Source organism: Aulonocara stuartgranti (genome assembly GCF_965226115.1).
Source record: "Aulonocara stuartgranti genome assembly, chromosome: 19".
Classification (NCBI taxonomy): domain Eukaryota; kingdom Metazoa; phylum Chordata; class Actinopteri; order Cichliformes; family Cichlidae; genus Aulonocara; species Aulonocara stuartgranti.
Window position 1 is genome coordinate 31,537,906 of NC_138955.1, and position 19,866 is coordinate 31,557,771.

Genomic DNA, 19,866 nt, shown 5'->3' on the forward strand with positions numbered 1-19,866 from the left:
TGTAAAATCTTTGTCATCTCTCTGATGATATCACAGCATCACAGACAAGGATTTTCTTTGTCCACTTAGTCTATAAATAAACAGGTCCATCATTCTGTTGGTTTCTTGACAAGTTCAGGTGGTTGAGACATTAACTAGGGTGGTTCTTAGGTGAGGTGTTTTGGAAATATAAACCCTGGAAGAAGCTCAAGAAATGCTGGAGAGATTATGTGTCATGGTTCACATAATCTCTCCAGCATCTCTCAGTGTCTCACCAGAAGAAGTGGAGAAGATGACTTTGAGGAGGGAGGTCTGGGCATCTCTGCTTAGAATGCTCATCCCGCAACCCTGAGCCAGCTTTGTCTTATTGCATTGGAGTCACACTGGGTTAAATATGTACACTTGGGTTTTAAGGGGTATTTATTATTTTCTTCTTTTTTTTGGGTTGTATGGAAGCCCCAAACGCAATTTCATTGTTCTTGACAATGACAATAAATAAATAAATACTAAATACTAATACTTTGACAAGTCAGACAAAGCAACAGCATCAAACTGACCAGCAATGGCAGCAGTGTCTTGCTGGAAAAGCTTCTCAATTGCATCTCAAAAGGACTGCCACATTAACGGCTCCAGTGAGAGAAATTTAATTCAGTTCAAATAATGCCAAATCAGCTACTTATTGGAAGGTTGGTGGTTCAATCCTTGGCTTCCCCAGCCTGCACGCCAAATATCCTGGGGCAAGATACGAACCCCAAGTTGCCGTCCGATGCGTTCATCGGAGTGTGAATGTTGGTTAGTTTGCACTTGAGTTTAGAAGTGATGTGAGTGGGTGTGAAAGGGTGTATGAGGCATGTGGTGTTGAGAACTCCAGGAGAGTAGGAAAGCGCTATATAAGAATCAGACCCCAGTATGTGAGGCTGCAGGACTGTGTGCCTGAGGTGGTAGTCTGTAGCACGGGGGCCCCACAAGGAACAGTGCTCGCCCCTTTCCTCTTCACCCCGTACACTGCAGACTTCAGTTATAACACGGACACTTGCCATCTCCAGAAATTCTCGGATGACGCCGCCATTGTGGCCCGGGTGTCGGAGGGAAACGAACTGGAATACAGGGGGGTCATCAACGACTTCGTCAGTTGGTGCAAACAGAACCATCTTTGCATCAATGCCAGCATGATGAAGGAGCTGGTGACTGACTTCTGCAAGAAGCCACCTCCTATTACACCAGTGAACATCCAGGGTTTGGACATTGAAATGGTGGAGGAGAACAAATACCTGGGTGTTCACCTCAGTAACAAACTGGACTGGTCCACAAACACTTTACAAAAAGGGTCTAAGTCGTCTCCACCTGCTACGGCGGCTGAGATCCTTCGGGGTGAACAGGACACTCCTAAGGACGTTTTACGACACTGCGGTGGCGTCTGCTATTTTCTATGCTGTGGTCTGCTGGAGTGGTGGAATGGCAGAGAGGGACAGGGGGGAACTCAAACTGGTCAGGAGCACTGAGCAGCTCGTTCAGCAGTAGACTTTTGCACCCACAGTGTAGGAAGGAGCGCTATCGCAGGTCATTCTTACCAGCAGCTGTCAGACTAAATTACACAGTTTAACATGGTCATCCTACTCATCAGCTTGTTTCACTGTACATTTTATATATAGTTATGTACAGTTTTTCTATACATATTCTGTACATTGTTACCTGTATGTACGAACTTCAATCGCTTATGTAAATAGGACCACCTTGTGTCTTCCTTTTATATTTTATATTCCCCTTGCTATAAAAGCTGTGTAACACCCACATTTCTCATCTGTGGGAAAATAAAGGTTTATTCTATTCTACTACCAGTCAGAAGTTTGGACACACCTTCTCATTTAATGGGTTTTCTGTATTTTCATGAATAATTACATTGAAGGCATCAAACTATGAATGAACCCATGGGGAATTATGCAGTAAACAAAAGAGTGTGAAATAACTCAAAACATGCTTCATATTTTAGATTATTTTGCTTTGATTCTGCTTTGCACACTCTTGGCATTCTCTTGATGAGCTTCAGGATTTCGTCACCTGAAATGGTTTTCCAACAGTCTTGAAGGAGTTCCCAGAGATGCTGAGCACTTGTTGGCCTCTTACTTGTGGTTGCTAGCATATTTAAAAGTTGTAATGGGAACCAGTTGGATTCAGAGGAAGAGACACCCTGTTTACTTTTAAGATTAGGTTTAAAACTTATAGTTTTAGCTTATAGTTAGGGCAACACAAACAAAACAGTGAAGAAGGCGCAGCAGCGCCTCTTCTTTCTCAGGAGACTGAAAAGATTCGGCATGAGCCCCCGCATCCTCAGGACCTTCTATCACTGTGCCATTGAGAGCATCCTCACTGGATGCATCACCACCTGGTACGGCAACAGCACCGCCTACAACCGCAAAGCTCTCCAGCGAGTAGTGTGGTGCTCTGAACGGATAATTGGAGGTGAGCTTCCCTCCCTCCAAGACATCTACAGGAAGCGGTGCCTGAGGAAAGCGGGGAGGATCATCAAGGACTCCAGTCACCCCAGCCATAAACTGTTCAGACTGCTTCCATCAGGAAGGAGGTTCTGCAGCATCCGGTCCCGTACCAGCAGACTGAGAGACAGCTTCTTCCACCAGGCCATCAGACTGCTGAACACGTCATAGACACCTCAGCTTCACTACTGGAACTTCAACATTATGCACTCCACACTGTATATAAATGCCACTTGTTCTGCACATATTCAACTCTGTATATTTTATATATTTTATTTATTGTTTACTCTATTTAATTTGTAAAATATGTGTACACACACACACACACACACACACACACACACAGGAAAATATTTAGTATACACATCCAGAAATGCATATACTATTATATATTGTACATATATTTATTCGTTTCAGATGTAGCCATTCTTGTATTTTGCTTGTTTACGTTATTGTATTTTGCACAACTCTGTTGCTTGTGAAGCTCACACACAAGAATTTCACTCACATGTGCTGTACCAATGTACCTGCACATGTGATGTGACAATAAAAGTGATTTGATTTGATTTGACACTGGCAACACCTAGGCCAAGTGTTTTTGACCCATTAACACCATTTTTTGGGTCATTTGCTGGTTTGCTCTTTAAACAAATTATGTAAATCAACAAAGGCAGCTACAGATATAAGTCTGGGATCCTCTTCTTTGCTCTCCCAAAGGCAATAAATTCCTCTCCCTTTGGTTGACACCACTGGCTATATGGGACAGAGCAGCAGTGTATCATATCATATCGTTTCATTTTATGTATGTGTTTCCCAAAGTCCAACAGACAGAACCAATATCAATGATAAAACCTTGGGTGTAATAAATACATTTTTTTTAAAAATAGTCTTCAAATTTACTTAAAAAACACAGATTCAGTTCAATCATCTTGTTACATTACACTATTCTGCTGGTAAACAACTGTAGAATCACTGTGAACATCGTGTGGTAGGGGTACACAAGACCACTTAGACCAAGATCATGACATATATGCCGACATTATATTGTGATTCTGTCTTCCCATATGGTGATATCAATGTTCAGGTATAAATGTGTAGTTTTGTATGTATCAATATATGGTCAAGTGATCAGGGCTGTGATAAAAATATGTTTTGTCACTTTTGTTAATTATCCCCACCAAATCAAAACTGATGTATGAGCCCAACCCAAGGCTTTGGACATTTGTAAAATCCTGCTATGAGGCGTAATCAGATTAGGCAATAGGCCACCTACGAAACAGGCCCTTGCCTTCTAAGGCCACATCCAAGTGAGACGGATCCATGAATGACTGAATGTAGTGTAAAGCGCTTTGGGGTCCTTAGGGACTAGAAAAGCGCTATACAAATGCAGGCCATTTTACCATGAAGCAAAAAGTCAAGCAGCCGTTATTGTGAAGCACATATACAAGAATGTGTTTCAAGTAAAGTTAGGACAAATTTAATTTATGCTGCAGTCACACTGCATTTCAGTACACTCAGGTGTAACAGCATTAATTAATTACATAGGAATACACACTCGTCCAGTAAGTGTATGAAACCAACACCTTACATGTCTGGGACACATGTTATGAACCCCTTGTAAAAGAAAACTGGGTGGAGTTTTTCACTTTGACACTAATTTTTGTTCTTTGGCAGTGTGAAAGAAAATCATCCCAACAGAAGGTTTTCTAACAGGAGCATTAAACCATATCTCAGTCTTCAAACACTGGGAACATCACCTCAAAACCACTCACAGTATCCACATGTGAGACACTCAAATCCACCGACCGATAATTATTGTTGGACAGTAACAGGCTCTCTTTAATTAATTGACGAGGACCCTAAAATATATCTACATGTACAGTGTTTATTTGGTTGACAAGATTTGACCAACATACACATCACATTTGCTTCTTTTGTTGAACTGTTGTCCGCACATTGTTGCCTTCTACTTTGGGAATAAATATGGACAAAGAGTCTAGGTTCGCTTCAACCACCAAACAAATTTGGGCGTTTTGTTTATGGTCATTACTTTATAGAAAAAAGTAATCCTGAAAAAACGAGTTAAACATTAACTAGTTTTAATTAGTTAAAGATTAAACAAAACACCTCGGATAGGTAAACTTGTGTTATAACTACATCGCAACATAAATGAACAGTGACCTTTCACTAATAATCAGTAACAGTCTGAAAAGAATAACATTCAAAGTAAGTTTCTGAATAAGCAACATGCACAGTTAAGGACTCAAACACCAGCTCTTCAGACGTGGAACAGATGTTGAATCCAGAAATCATTGGTCACAACCTTCAGTTGTCTTCCTTATTCACTGGCTCCTTTACTGGTCTTTTATGCTGAGCACTGGGTCCACCAGTTTATTATGGACATGCATTAAACCTACAACAAAAATGAAAAGAGTAAAACAAACTGCTGGGATGTGGACTCAATGCCTGTCAAATATCTAAGCTAATGCTAAGCATATATAAGTAAATATGTAAGTTTGCAGCTCTCGGTCTATTTGTGTAGCTAAATTTAAACACAAGTGTGTTAAAAAAAATGTACTAGTTAAGGTTTTCCACACATTGTTGATTTTATTCTACAAGCTTTTGCATTTTTCAACATATTTAAATATGTTGCATGAGGAAAGTTGTATAAAGCAGTCAGGTAGAGAAACATAAGAACAAGCCCATTTATCATTTGTTAGCTAAAGCTAAATTGTTTGATCGCTTTAAGGATGACATTTTAGTCCTTTTGGTTCACATACCTGTACTTACGGTACACATTTAAGTCAGTTAGCATTTTTCTAATCAGTTACCTGCACTGTAGCTTTTTAGTTAAAAATAAGCAGGTATTAGAAACAGGCACACACAACAGGAGTGACTGGTACCTTTGAAGTATTTGACAGTTTTGACTCTGAGTTCCAAGGTGGCATCCTCATCACAGACAAAAATGGTGCGTGGGTGCTGCTGGAACGCTGATACTGTCCACATGTGGTTAACTCCCTCCTCTATGGCTTTGTAGAGAGCAAAAGCTTTGTGTGCTCCCGTGATAAGAATCATCACCTGAGCAGAGGAAAAGTGTGTTAAAGTTTTATTGTACTGAAATGACTATATTTAGCAGCAGCCACAACCATGGTTATTCAAGCAACTTTATATTGTAATTGTTATTCGTGTGTGATCGAGTACGTGACAGGAGTGCTGGACTTTTTTCATATATAAATGAAATACAATAGACACTGTTTTTAATGCACCTATCCCAAATTAGATCCTGATTCGTCTTTAATGGTGAGAGAGACTAGTGAAAACGTCCGTTTGTAGTGATTTGTTGGAAGTTTGGAGATAGTAATGTTCAAACTTTTGCAGTTTAAAAGGGTTGGAAAGAAGGTCAGTGGAGCATTTTTCAAAAAGTACATCTTGACAAGTATTTGATATATGAAGCTAAAGTTTCACAGCACTTATTATTTATGTTCAAATTTTTTGCACGATAACATTTTTGTACAAACTGGAGACGGCCGAGTAGAAAATGTCTGCAACTTGAGACGGAGTAGCCCTTACAGAAGAGAAACAGTCTCAATAAACATCAGCTGGTAAAATATTCGCTGTCAAAATTCTGCGTGCTGGCTTTTCTTAAGGCCTTTACACACACAAGAGGTAAAATTTGTGCAAATATTTTGCATGTAAAGTGTGTAAACAGGACAAAAAAAGGACTGAAATAAGTGCCCTTTAATCTGACCTCCTTGGCATCCATGACAGTTCCTACACCAACAGTCAGAGCCATTGTGGGAACCTTGGAGAGGTCATTGCCAAAGAAACGAGCATTTGCCACAATGGTGTCCTTTGCGAGGGTTTTCACTCTCGTTCTGGAAACCAGGCTGGAGCCAGGCTCGTTGAATGCTATGTGACCATCAGGACCAATACCTACAGAACAAAATTCAACAGCATGTGGTAAAGAGCATAAAATGAAATGAATTGATCCCTATGACATAGTAGTAGGTGCTGCAACGGTGAAATTTTGCACATAGTTTTCTAACTACTTCACTCCTTTAACAACACAGACAAAGATGCGAGGGCTACATATTTTTCTAATTTCATCTACAGCGGCCGAGGGAATTCAAACCTTTTATTTGCCACAATCAGCCAACCTTACTGTTCAAAAAGCTCTTACGCCATCTGACCCTGAGTTCATAAGAGAATTACTCATTCTCTGACGCCTGGCTGTGTCCCTACGCATTTTAATCAGACTGTTATTGACCCTCTTTTTAAAAAGTACAGTGCATTTATGTGGACCTCAGATCTCGAGGGCTTTAAGAGGCGCATCGAGTGCTCGTGCTTGTGTTGCATCTATCCCCTCAATCACACTCTTAACACCTCATACACTAAGGCAAACCAACACATGCAACCAACAGGCCACTTTATAACAGACAAGCAGGGAGGAGAGCAGGTGGGTCTTCTTCCACCCCACTTTCCTAAACCCTGTCTGGGGGCGGGATGGCTGTGCAGGGGGCGCTGCTGCATCCGTCGTGAATATGTTGTGTCTCAAAGTCAAATGGAAATGATTACGCATGCTTTCATCTCGCTCTGATCACTGTCATTTGTTATTCCTCTGCCTGAGCAAATCATCTTTGGATTGCCTATAGATGGTTCACAATGCTGCTGCGAGGCTTCATGTGACACATGCGGACTTCAGTGATCCTTTCAGAGCCCTCCACGGTCACATGACTCCACATATCATGAACTGCTTCAGCCATACAGCACTTAATAAATAAACTTTACTTACTTACATAATGCAAATTTAACAACAGAGCAAACAACATGGAACACAGAATTTGTAAACCAAACAATTTGTAACGATAAAGCTATTTTTGGCTGCTCGCTTATTCACAGGAGTTTGCCACAGCCGGTGTGCCCAGTGACCATATATTAAATTATCTGGCCACTGAGCACACAAGTAATGCTATCTAGCACGTTAGCATAAACATTGCTACATTCAAGAAGAGTAAATATTGATGGATGATGAAGAAACGAAAAAAACAGTTCAAATGAGGAGCTGTCTGTGATCGACTCAAGCACAGAAAAGAACAACTGCCTTGAGTTCAGGCAACTTTGCACAATAACAGCGAACGAGATGTGGCAAAGGTACAGTTTACTCTAAGCTAGCAGGTTTTCCTTCTAATCAAAGGTTAAGTCATGCCAAAGCTTAGAACTCCAAATCGAAGAAAAAGGAAGCCAAGAATAGATTTTTTATTGTTTTAGCTGTTGGGTTTATCTTTTATTTCTTTGTATACCATTGGTGTATTACTTATATTAATAATATCCCAACAGAAAAACGCCACTCCACTTGTGCAGAGATAGAAACAACAATAATAATAATAATGTAGTGAAACAGCCACAATCTGCAGTCACAACACTTTCACAAATAGTTTGCATACCACGCAGCACTGCTGTGCAATCTATATCAAAAGCCACACGTCTGACCTCCAACAAACAACTCGATTCCTCCAGCTTCAGCGATCTTCTGCTCATAAGCCTGACACTCCTCCTCCAAGTTCTGTGCATTTCCATCAAGAATGTGAGCGTTGGCTGGATCAATGTCAATGTGCTTGAAGAAATTGTTCCACATGTAGGAGTGGTAACTCTCGGGATGAGCACGAGGTAGACCTGAACAGCAAAAACGTGTTTACTGAGAGTGAAATTAGTAAGAAAAGCCGAATGAAAAAGAAATAAATAGCTCAAAGTAACTAATCGTGTAGAGTATCACTCTTGATCACTCAGTTTGATGAAAATCTCTTCATACAACTTACTAATGTTAGTACATTCTGTTACTGCTAGCCCAAAGCTACTGAGTATTTTAGTCCTGTTAAGCCTGATGGTGGACTACAATGAGAAATAAATGGTTTAGTGAGCAGTTCTGAGCTCGAGGTCACATGTTTCTGTGTCATGAAACTGTCTCTTTTTACTTGGCTAAGTCACCACTGACACCTAAGCTGAACACATAACCTGATCATGAGGTTATTTAAGCAGCCTAAGATCAAAGTGCTCTGTTGGGGTGATGCGGTACTATGAGGTCCTTAACATAAAAAAAATGGGACTTTGTATGCAAGGGGAAGGATTTTAAATTAAATTCTGGATTTAACAGGGATCCAATTAAGATAAGCTAATATGGAGATTTGTTAACATTTTAATTGATGCCCAACGCCACTAAATTATTGTGTCTCCTGCCATCTGGTGCGAGACGGCTGCATAAATCTGTTCATCTGTGCCTCATCTTTCTGTTAACACTATTAGAATGAAATCGCAGATACAAGCAGAGGAAACTAACTTTCTCTGAAAGGTGGATGGGCTCCCCTTAGCAACAGGGTAAATTCAGTCCTTCAGGAGGGGTTCAGACTAAAGCCGCTACACGACATCGAAAGGAGACAGCTAAGGCTGGCGCCTCCTGGATAAGTTGTTCTGGCCGGGCACGTCCTACCGAGACGAGGCCCCGGCATAGGTGCTGCGCATGCAAGCGGCATTAAGCAGCATTGTAGGAATGGGGTCTAATAGACACAGTGGAGGATGTGATCAGAGAGAAAGAGTCTAAATAAATATCAATAGGCAAGTATCAATTATGAATATTTTCCCCAAATGGTTAAAATTTTATTTATGAGGAATTTCAAGAAGGTCATTTCAAGTTAAGGTTAAAGGAATGTTTGGCTCAGCAGAGCACCGACTCGTTATCAGCCTGCATACAGAGCTGAAGACAAACCCACGGTTTGTCTATTTTCTCCAATCAGTGATGAAAAATATGATATCCAAGCTTTATGGGGAGCTTTTTATAGAGCAACAAACTCTTTTGATGCCATTTCCTTTTATGCGTTATCTGCTTTTAGGTAAGTGTTTGAGGGTTACAACCGAGAATCAAGTGGTTCTGATTTGAGCCTGTGATGCTGTAACACTACTGATAAGATGATAAACGTCTGTGGGCCCGTTTTAAAACTGGCTGTAACATTTTTGTTTCTGTTGTCAACTGTGACATATCAACTTTAATGCAGCTCATTAGTCACAGTTAACACACTGTCACCAGACTTGAGCCAGCTGCAAAGCTGCTAGTTTACACTGCTGAAATTCTGGTTTTGTCTCCCAGTACACGGCCCCACCTCAAAAACACTTTCTCCAAAGAGCCCACTTAGAGTTGCACAACTAATACTGAGGAAAAAGCTGAGTCAGTTATCCTTTAACTCACCGACATATTCATCCATGTTAAACGTTTTCACATATTTGAATGAAATATCACCATGTCTGTAGTATTCAATTAACTTCTGGTAACAGCCATAAGGAGTGCTACCTGTGAGAAATGAGACAAATCCTACTTAGAGGGGAAACACAGACTTCACATTGCAGGACTCATTTTTCGCAACATGGGTATTGTTGTTACTCACCTGTTGGCAAGCCCAGAGTAAAGAACCTGTCAGCAGAAGGCTTAAACTGGACTATTCTGTTGCGGATGTATTTTGCTGCCCACTCACTGGCCAGATCATAGTCGTCGAGAATGACCAGCCTCATAGTAGTAAGCTCTCACTGAGTGTGTGTGAGAAAAATACAAGTTGGAAAAGTAAAAACTACTAAGTGTGCGCTTAGCTTATTTCAAATGCCTCCTCCGATAAATATTTGTATCTGAACAATCTGTCTGTATTCCTATGCAGAAAGGGCCAATGACAAACAGTCATTAGTGTCCAAAACTATACTTTAGTAAATGATCGGAAGTACTTGCTAATGCTAACAAGTGAAGCAAGTCGACCGGAGCGGAATATTTCACGTGTAGTGGTGTGTACACGTAATACTGCACAGTCTCGGAAATGTTCCGCACAGGATCGGGAATTACAAATCCGCAGCTAACACGCGTCTAACATTAGAGCGATAACACAGGTTACCTGCAAAATCTGTCGCTTGTCAGACCAGGAAGCAGGTGATCGTCACGTGATCATCTGCCCGTCAGCTGATACGTGTGGAACATATGGAAGTCCGCGTGGACCAAAACATGTTACATCGAAACACTAGCAGCAGTGTTACAAACGTGAATATTCTTCTTACACTGAATAATGCTGGCAGTCTTTTCTCAACACCATCTTCTTCCTTTGACTTCTCGGGCGTTGCCTCAGTGGATCTCCTACCCTGCTGGTCAACAGCACTGGTGACAGTCCGTGTTTACCTGCGCCTCAAAAATCCAACATCACGTTGTCAGTGCGCCCCAGGGCAGCTGTGGCTACAGTGTAGCTGCCATCACCAGTGTGTGAATGTGTGGATGACTGGATGTAGTGTAAAGCGCTTTGGGGTCCTTAGGGACTGAGTAAAGCATTATACAAATACAAGCCATTTACCATTTATTGTTGATGATCTGAAGTTTTCATTTGCCAAAAATCTGACACTAATAACTGTTCTGATGCAATCCTCCACATTTACACGGGCCCCACGTGGTTGGAGTTTTTTCACTGTTGTGTGACCATTATGTTAGCTCGAGGTAATTCTTTAACATCACCTGGAAGTACTCATTAGGCTTTCCAGTAAGAAAGTTTGTTTTCAAGAATTCTTTTACTATATCTTTATTGATTACAATAAAGCTAAGAAATAATTCTCCATAGAAAGAATAAGAACAACTTTCACAATCTGCCATTTGGCAGATTTTAAGACCTGCTTGGACTTACACAACCCCCAACCCAGAGGGTTTGTTCCCTCTCCCAGCATCAAACATAGGAGACATTGAATGTGGAAACTACTACACTCAACAGAAACAATGAGAAGAAAAGACAACTTGTGGTTCCACTAATTCATAGGTGTCAAACTCTGGCCCGCGGGCCAAATTTGGCCCGCAGCCTAGTTACATTTGGCCCGCGAAGCCATACCAAATTACTATTAGAGCTGGCCTACTGGTATTATACAGCTAATATATATATTGTTTAGTATTAAGCTTTGCTTGTTCCATATTCAGTTTTTCAGCAAAACTTGTTTGAGTCCATAAGAAGAGATTCATTCTTATATCTGGAGGAAGATTTTTTTTCCAATAAATATTAACTTTAGCCCGCGACCTTGTTCCAGTTTTGAATTTTGGCCCACTGTGTATTTGAGTTTGACACCTCTGCACTAATTGATTTCACATTTAAATGGTAGCATCCAGTGCTGACATCAAGCAGAGTGAATGGCTGAGCACATTGGCTTCCGCAAAACGTGAGACCAAATTTAGATTTACATAAATGGGATACAGTAAAGTTAGTTTGTGTACATGGAGATTTTGTAGCCATCTGTCCACAACCACGTACAGTACAGTCAAAGGTCAAATCAAATCAAATCACTTTTATTGTCACATCACATGTGCAGGTACATTGGTACAGCACATGTGAGTGAAATTCTTGTGTGCGAGCTTCACAAGCAACAGAGTTGTGCAAAATACAATAATGTAAACAAGCAAAATACAAGAATGGCTACATCTGAAACTAATAAATATATGTACAATATATAATAGTATATGCGTTTCTGGATGTGTATACTAAATATTTTTCTATGTGTGTGTGTGTGTGTGTGTGTGTCCAAACCTTAGGATTGCACATGTCTCAACTCTGTATATTTTTATATATTTTATTTATTGTTTACTCTATTTAATTTGTAAAATATGTGTACACACACACACACACACACACACACACACACACACACACACACACAAATACTGGGATACTGTGTTGCATTTTGCTGTTATTTTAATAGCAAAGTCTGTTAGTACTCAGAACACAATCCACTTTGTGCTGAAGAGTTAAATGGTGCATCAAATGCCCTCTTTTATGTGAGTGCATACAGAGCACACACTAATTAATGAAGAATCTCTCATTTTGAAGGGAGTTTCATTTTAATGGAGAGAGAAATTATATCAACTAAAAATCACACACTCACAAAAAAACACAAGTTATAAACTGATTCATATGTCATTGAGTGAATTAAGTGTTTTAATCACAAAACATAACTTAGTACTTGGCGCAGACAGGTTGTTAGCGAGAACAGTGGTAAGATGTTTGTGATCTTGTTGTTGATCACCAGGTTTACACAGATCTCAGGAGGCATTTTGGCGAACTCCTCCCCCTCCACAGCTTTTTTTAAGGTTAAAGAGGACATGAAACGCTACACGTGTAAAGCGTCTCTTCTACACAGTCCTCATTTATAAAGTGCTTTACAAACCCCAACATTACAACTAACAGTTGGATTTTCCTGTTTGAGTCCAACTAGCCAAACAACTAACAGCCACTCAGGAGGTCAAGCTGGTCATCTACTGATCAGAAGGTTGGCGGTTCGATCCCTGGCTCCCCCAGTCTGTGTACCAAAGATCTTTGGGCAAGATGCTAACCCCAAGTTGCTCTCCGATGCATCCATCAGAGTGTGAATGTTAGATAGTAAGCACTTAAAGCTGAAGAAAGTGACTGTGGCATGTTGTGTAAAATACTTTTAGTGCTCTGGGAGAATACAAAAGTGCTACATGTACCATTTAAACAGACAGTGGGCAGTATATCCTGGTTTTCTTAACATGAAACTCACCGTTGCAGTCAGGTGCACCACGAATGTGATCCCCTTAAACTGATTTTAGTCTTGTTAGTTATCGATCCTATCACTAGTTTGCCAACATAAATCTATTACCACAACCAACCACATGATGTGACGTGCTGTACTGACAGAAGATGGTGCTGAACATGTTTTTAAAAATCTAAGCTTGACATAGTGTCATTTCTAGCAGGGCTCGGTGTATATTAGCCTTTATGCGTTTCAGAGACTGGCTTGACCGCTCCATTACCTTAAAGTGCTTCTCCTTTGTTGCCTTGGCACTATAATTTGATTCATCGTCATGCTGGAAGATCCAGCTTCAGTCTTCTGGCTGAGGAAAGGAGGTTTTCATCCAAGACTTCACAGTAGGTACATGGCCAACAGACCGAGCAGCAGGTATTTTCTTGCTTCAACGTCCACCTCGGTTGGAGCTTTCGTGTCGCATATTAATTACATCGTTGGACACACAGAGGCGTGTGGAATGGAAGAAATTGATTCTGTGGAGTGGTGTGCTTCATAATAATTAGTCGCGATCAGGAACATCTGTAACTGATTATGGTCTGTGTGCCCATCACTGCGAGCCAGAACTCTGACGGGGTTGTTGGGGAATTAAATAGTCATTTCATTTGATGATACACAAATCAGTGGATACTTTTTGAGTGTTTTTCTGGATTTTTGGTTGACATTTTCTTTCCACTAAATCACAACTATAAAAATGATCAACTGTTCATTTCTTTTTAAGTAAGCAAGCCTACAAATTCAGCAGGAGATCAAATAAAGCTTTTCCCCAACTATATATCCCATCTGACTGATAACCATGTTACAGAACAAACTTCTTGCAGACTTCTAAAGTGTTTTTTCCTGGTAAAACATGTTCGTGCTAAAGTGAAACTTGGACTAACCACTGATCAGTTCTGCAACTCAAATAACCCGAGGAAACATCTGTTGACTTCTCTTTAGAAGCCACTAAAACTTAAAAGATTAAACTCTAATAAAACCTGTAATCATGAAGTATTATACAGCATGATAGAATTGATCAGTGTAAGGAGTTTTTATACAAGTATTTGGGATAAATTAAGGTTGGGTAAAAGTTCTTTCACAAACCTGTCATTGCTCATGTTTAAGGTGTAGTAAAACTGAAGCACTCTTTATACCTTTGTTTTTTAAGATTTCGTGACGGGATTTCTTTTTACCCCCAGAGTAGGTGGGAAACATCCCACTCACAAAAGAAGAAGAAAGTGTACTTTATTGGTCCCCGTGGGGAAAATCCCTCTCTGCATTTAACCCATTCACTCAGTGAGGCAGTGGGCAGCCACTGGGCGCCCGGGGAGCAGTGTGTAGGGACGGTACCTTGCTCAGGGGTACCTCAGGGTAGCTGTTCAGGGGAATCGAACCCCCGACCGTCCGATCATGGGGCCACCACTCTACCTACCACTGCCCCTGTAAAAATATACACTAGTCTTATATATATTTTCCTTTTTTTTAAGTTAATGTAAAACCTTCATCAAAAACAAACAAATACACAGAAACAGTAACTGTCATTTATAATTTAATTCTGTAACATACTTCTTGTGAGGAATGCCAACAGATATCCATGAACTCAACGCATCAGAGACAATCTTGGGGGAAGTTGGAGTGGAACTGTCAGAGAGGTAGAAGAGTTAAACGGTAAAACTTGTTCCATAAGCGTCTCTGCAGTTAGAATAAATGTGATGGTCCCAAGCTGTCACTGAACACGGACACTGAACATGCCAAGTAAACTCTTAAAATGGCCATGCTACTCTTTCTTCTTGTAGTCCTCCAGATGAGCCAGGATCCACCCCGATGGTCCCAGGATGGTCAGGGAGAATATACCCAGTCCAACAGCAGTTTCCTGGACATCAGAAGGTGAAAGAGAGGGCACATTGTCAGCTGTGAACCCGCACTATCACAAGAGATTTTTTTCTTCTTTTTCTTTTAAGGGGGGGGGGGGGGGGGGGGTACTGCAACAATTCTTTGAGTAACTCAAATAATTCAACTATAGAAAAAACAAACAAACCTCAAATTCATTGATGCTTCACACACAGCCCTGTAGCATGCCAATGTCTCAATTTTGTATACATCTCATTTTATTTGACTTTGAATGTTTACATATTTTTGCATTTAGGAAAATATTTCAGTAATTTCACTGCAGCACATACACTCAAAGAGTTGTTTTTCTGACAAATGTAGTATGCAGTTAAATGTTTCAACACTGCAATTTCTATAATGGAAACCAATGAGCAGTTCATTCTGGAAGACCTGTTTCTTTTCTAATTTGAATTTTCTTTTTCTTTGCTCACGTCACAAGTAAAAAAGTATTTCCTATCCCATTACTCAATTAATCCATGGAATAACCAATAGATTACTCAAACACTAAAGTAATCGATAGCTGCAGTCAGAGTTGAGAAGGACTAGGGCCTTATGGAGTTGTACAGCATCTCACAAAAGTGAGTACACTCCTCACATTTTTGTAGATATTTGATTAAATCTTATCATGGGACACCACTGAAGATATGCGCTTTGATAGAATGTAAAGTAATCAGTGTACAGCTTGTATAACACTGTAAATTTGATGTCCCTCAAAATTACTCATCACACAGCCATTAATGTCTTAATTGCTGGCAACAAAAGTGAGTATACCCCTAAGGGAGAATGTCCAAATTGCCCCTATTTAGCCATGTTCCCTCCCCTTTGTCATGTGACTCATTGGCGTTACAAGTTCTGAGGTGTGATTGGGGAGCAGGTTTGTTAAATTTGGTGTTATCATTCTCATACTGGTCGCTAGAAATTCAACATGGCATCTCATAGCACTCATAGCATAGCGTGTATCCTCCAGCTTCACTGTGTTAATGTATTTATATTATGCTAACATAGCTGTGTCGCTAGCGATCACATAGCACATCATTATATACCAGCTAGCAAACTTCAGTAACCCTGCGAACATCACTCCTGTCTTCATTTATGTTGGAAGTGATAGCAGAGCTGTACGTTTGAATTCTCTCAAATCTCTCAGTCAGAACATGCTATATCATGTTTAGGTGGAAACTAGCGAGCTAACTTCCTGCTAACTTCTAACTCTGATAAATTTAATAAATTCTGTTTTCATGGATGCCTCGATGTTAAACTTAATTGTTACACCCGGTAAAGCAGCAACGCTGATCATTTTATTACAGATGAAAGAATTTAGACAGTTTTTAACTCTTAGTGACGCCGCAGTGCTCGTTTGACTTTGGGACCTGAAGTGGAGTTTGGACCCAGAAACAGCTAATAACGTCAGACTTAAAGATCGGATTGAAACCAGACACTAGGGCTGCAACGATTCATTGCCATAATCAATGTCGTTGACTGTAAAAAATTTCATCGATGTGTTTTACTCTAAAACGGGGGTGAGCAACTACAGTCCTCGAGGGCTGGCATCCTGCAGGTAAATTCAGACATGCAGTTGTACCGAAAATAATGATACCAAACAAGGAAAAGTCAACAGTTTTTAAAAGTGAAAGATAAAAGGTAAAATCAAAAGTAGTCAAAACCCTTGACCCCAGAGGCTTTATGCTAATTCAGCTCAGAAGCTCTGACATACAGAGGAAGATGTTTCAGCAGTTTGAAAACTTCAGATTGTGAAACATTGCAAAAAACCACTGAAAGTCTTGGTTTCATCTCCTCCTATATCAGTGCTTATGTGGCGATATTGTCTGGGTAGCAACACCTGGATGATCTGATATCCTCATCATCATAATAAATGTTGTTCCAGGTTCAACATTGCAAGTGACCAATCACATTGTTGTGACGTCCCCCTTTTGTGCCTTTGAAAAATCTACTTCACTTGCAAGAATAGAAACCGCTTCTGTCCGCCGATCCAGGAACTTGAATTCTTTGAATTTCAGGATACTTTTCTTTAGTAAACGGTAAGCATTATACATATTGTCCTTACAGAGGCGGTTTCTCTTCTCGCAAGTGAAGTAGATTTTTTGAAGGCGTTTGTTTTTTTTGTTTTCACATTGCAAGTGATTGGTCACTTACAATGTTGAACCTGGAACAACATTATTTATGATGACAAGGGAACAACACTAACACATCAGATCGTCCAGCGACACCTATCGTTCAGGAGGATACTGCAGTGGTTTCCTGCGCCTTAATGGCAGGTATAGCAAGGTTGCTGCGATAAGTGAAACGACTACTACAACGGCCTTAATGGCCCCATTACTTCGGGTATACTGGGGCCAGCAGTTGATATAATTTTCGGCGGCGAACATAAAAAAAGCCTCGTCGCAAGTTGGAGTGAGCAGAAAGATTTAAAAAAGATGAAAGTTTACTTCAAAGTTTCTTGAAAAGAAAACGAGTCTCAAGCTTGTATAGAGGGAGGTTGTAAGACCTCCCTCTATACGATATGATAGTCTCCGATCTTCTACACACTTGCTTAAACTGACAGAAACGACACCTTAAAACCGGCCGCGCCTCCCACGAGATCCGCGCAAGGTTACATAAATTGAGGCGCACGACCGGCCTACAGCACGTCAAAGCGCGACGCCAAAGCCCCCCATGTAACGCGGGAACGTTACACCCTGGAGTCTCTAACATTATAGAGACTCAGATTAGTTTATTATATTTAAAAAAAAAAAAAAACACTTACAGTTAGAACAAAAAATACATTAAGCTCCGACCGCTGCACAGACAGTGACCTCGTCAGCCAAGGACAAACCATAGCTGCTAACACATTTAAGCGCGACATGTCAAATGTAGTTCGCCGATAGATCAGACTTACAAAGGAGCCGATCTTGTCCTTCGCTGGTCTAGTGTAGATGCTGGCTCTCTGAGCCACGACGTGTCCCCTCAGGACAGGAGCAGCACGGCGGGCAATCACTCCTAGAACTCCAGGCATGTTGACGAATGATGGCTACGAAATGCGTTGGTTTCTTCTCGGCAACAGAGCAGCTCTTCTTCGACGTCTTCTTCTTCGTGCTGTTAACTGGCCGTTGGCACACAGTTGAACTGGTGCATTACCGCCACCAGCTGGAGCTCATTTAGAACACCTTATATTCTGTTTAATGTCCGGCATCCTGTTTGATTAAGCATGTGTTTGTAGTGGCTGTGATGACCATATATCTCTGAATTAAAAAAAAAACTATTCATAAAATATTAATAACAATTAATAACAGAAGAATAGATAAATAAACAGGCATGAGCAGAGTGACAGTTTTTTAAATTTAATATTTACATTTAATATTTTGAATGTTGTGGTCCAAATTTAACATAATGTTCTGACAAACATTTGGTAAATCATTATAAAGAAAATAAAAGTGGTTCAAGTAAGGATCCTTGGGGTACTCCAACCATATAATCAAGGTAAAGAGATTTCTTACCACTGTTAACAGGGGGCATTAAAATATGACTGAAAAATTATTGTGAACTGTTGGCAAAACATCTGGTTAAACATATGACATTCAGACATTCTCAAAAAATGTGATTTATAGAGCACCAAATCACAACTTAACAGGCCTTTATATTGTCAGGTAAAGACACTGCACAACGCATTGTGGGGAAGATGGGGAAGCTTAACTTTAACAGACTTGTGTTTGCTGCTGAATCATATACTACAGATCCATAATATAACACTGATCGTAGTTGATTAATGTATCTGCCCCTCAAATCCCAATCTATCTAAACTAAACAGCAGACTATATTCAAAAGCCAACTCTCAACATCAGTTGCCTCACGGACCTGTTAACTGCAAGGCATATATGTCATTCAAATAAAAACTAACAACAAAAAGTTGGCAACACAAAGAAAAGCTCCCTTTTAACAGGAAGAAACCTCTGGCAGATCCAGAGTCAGCTATCTGCTGGGGTCACAAATAAAACTGGGACATATGGGCTTCTTCTGTATTCCTCTGTATTTACACATGGACGTGGACATGGATCTGTTTGAAGCTGGCACTGTGAAATTTGTCTCAAAAGCCCATGTGGGCATGTGATGTGGTCTATATCAGCCATAGACCACACACGTATCTAAGGTTGTGTAGTGAACGAGAGGAATATTCCATGTAGTCTTAGACATTTGTATGTAAAAACAGTTTTTGAAAGACAATATGATTTGTGAAGCTGAACTTTATAATATTTTCCGTAAATAATCACAATCTTTATCAGGTTTGGATGTACACATTTGTAAAATAGTTTTACGTGTGGTCAGATTGCTTTGTATTTGTGTCTGCATTGGTGTATGCATTTGTTAGTCCTCAAACGTTACGCACAAATCATTGTATACATCTGTACATCGTAGTTTATGCTTGTGGATCATATTATATCCCTTCGTAACACTTTTGGGGCTTGCTGCACTTTCAGAAGGACATCTGTAGTAATGAAATATATTAATAATGTTATTAACCCTTAAGGACCCACAGTGACACTGGTGTCACCGCCCCTTTACACTTAGAGAAAAACTATTTATAATGGTTTAACATCTACTGCACAAACTAGTTCAGTCATCTGACAAGTGAGGCACTCTGGGTGTTCAAGACACCATTTTCAAAGTCTTGGTCCACCTGGTTAGCTAATGAGATCACTATGCTAATTTTAAAAACTTTCTATTCTTTTTGCAAAGGTAAGCTTTTACTCATTCAGCAATTCTAAACTTTAGATAAGATGTCATAGGTCACTTGTAACCTAGTTTGGTAATATTTCTGAAACAATTTGATCTAGAATCAGTTTGTTAAATATCGCTGTGACAAATATGTCACATCGGGCATTAAACTCCAAATTTTCTTTAAAAAACTGATGTGACATATTTGTCACAAAAAGACAAA

General features: G+C 40.2%; 2 protein-coding genes across 2 annotated transcripts; both read right to left on the reverse strand.

The window, feature by feature from the left end:
* Positions 1–4,336: 4,336 nt before the first annotated feature.
* LOC309695248 (glucosamine-6-phosphate deaminase 2) lies at positions 4,337–10,490 on the reverse strand. The gene is made up of 7 exons (XM_082515788.1): positions 10,397–10,490; positions 9,905–10,043; positions 9,709–9,810; positions 7,962–8,144; positions 6,220–6,404; positions 5,375–5,549; positions 4,337–4,884 (listed from the first exon to the last, which is right to left on the reverse strand). The coding sequence occupies exons 2-7, from the start codon at positions 10,026–10,028 to the stop codon at positions 4,826–4,828; spliced, it is 828 nt and encodes a 275-aa protein (XP_082371914.1). The 5' UTR covers positions 10,029–10,043; positions 10,397–10,490; the 3' UTR covers positions 4,337–4,825.
* A 4,092-nt stretch (positions 10,491–14,582) lies between these two features.
* cox8a (cytochrome c oxidase subunit 8A) lies at positions 14,583–18,050 on the reverse strand. The gene is made up of 2 exons (XM_082515998.1): positions 17,830–18,050; positions 14,583–14,919 (listed from the first exon to the last, which is right to left on the reverse strand). Exons 1-2 carry the CDS (start codon positions 17,944–17,946, stop codon positions 14,824–14,826), a joined length of 213 nt encoding a protein of 70 aa, XP_082372124.1. The 5' UTR covers positions 17,947–18,050; the 3' UTR covers positions 14,583–14,823.
* Positions 18,051–19,866: the final 1,816 nt, after the last annotated feature.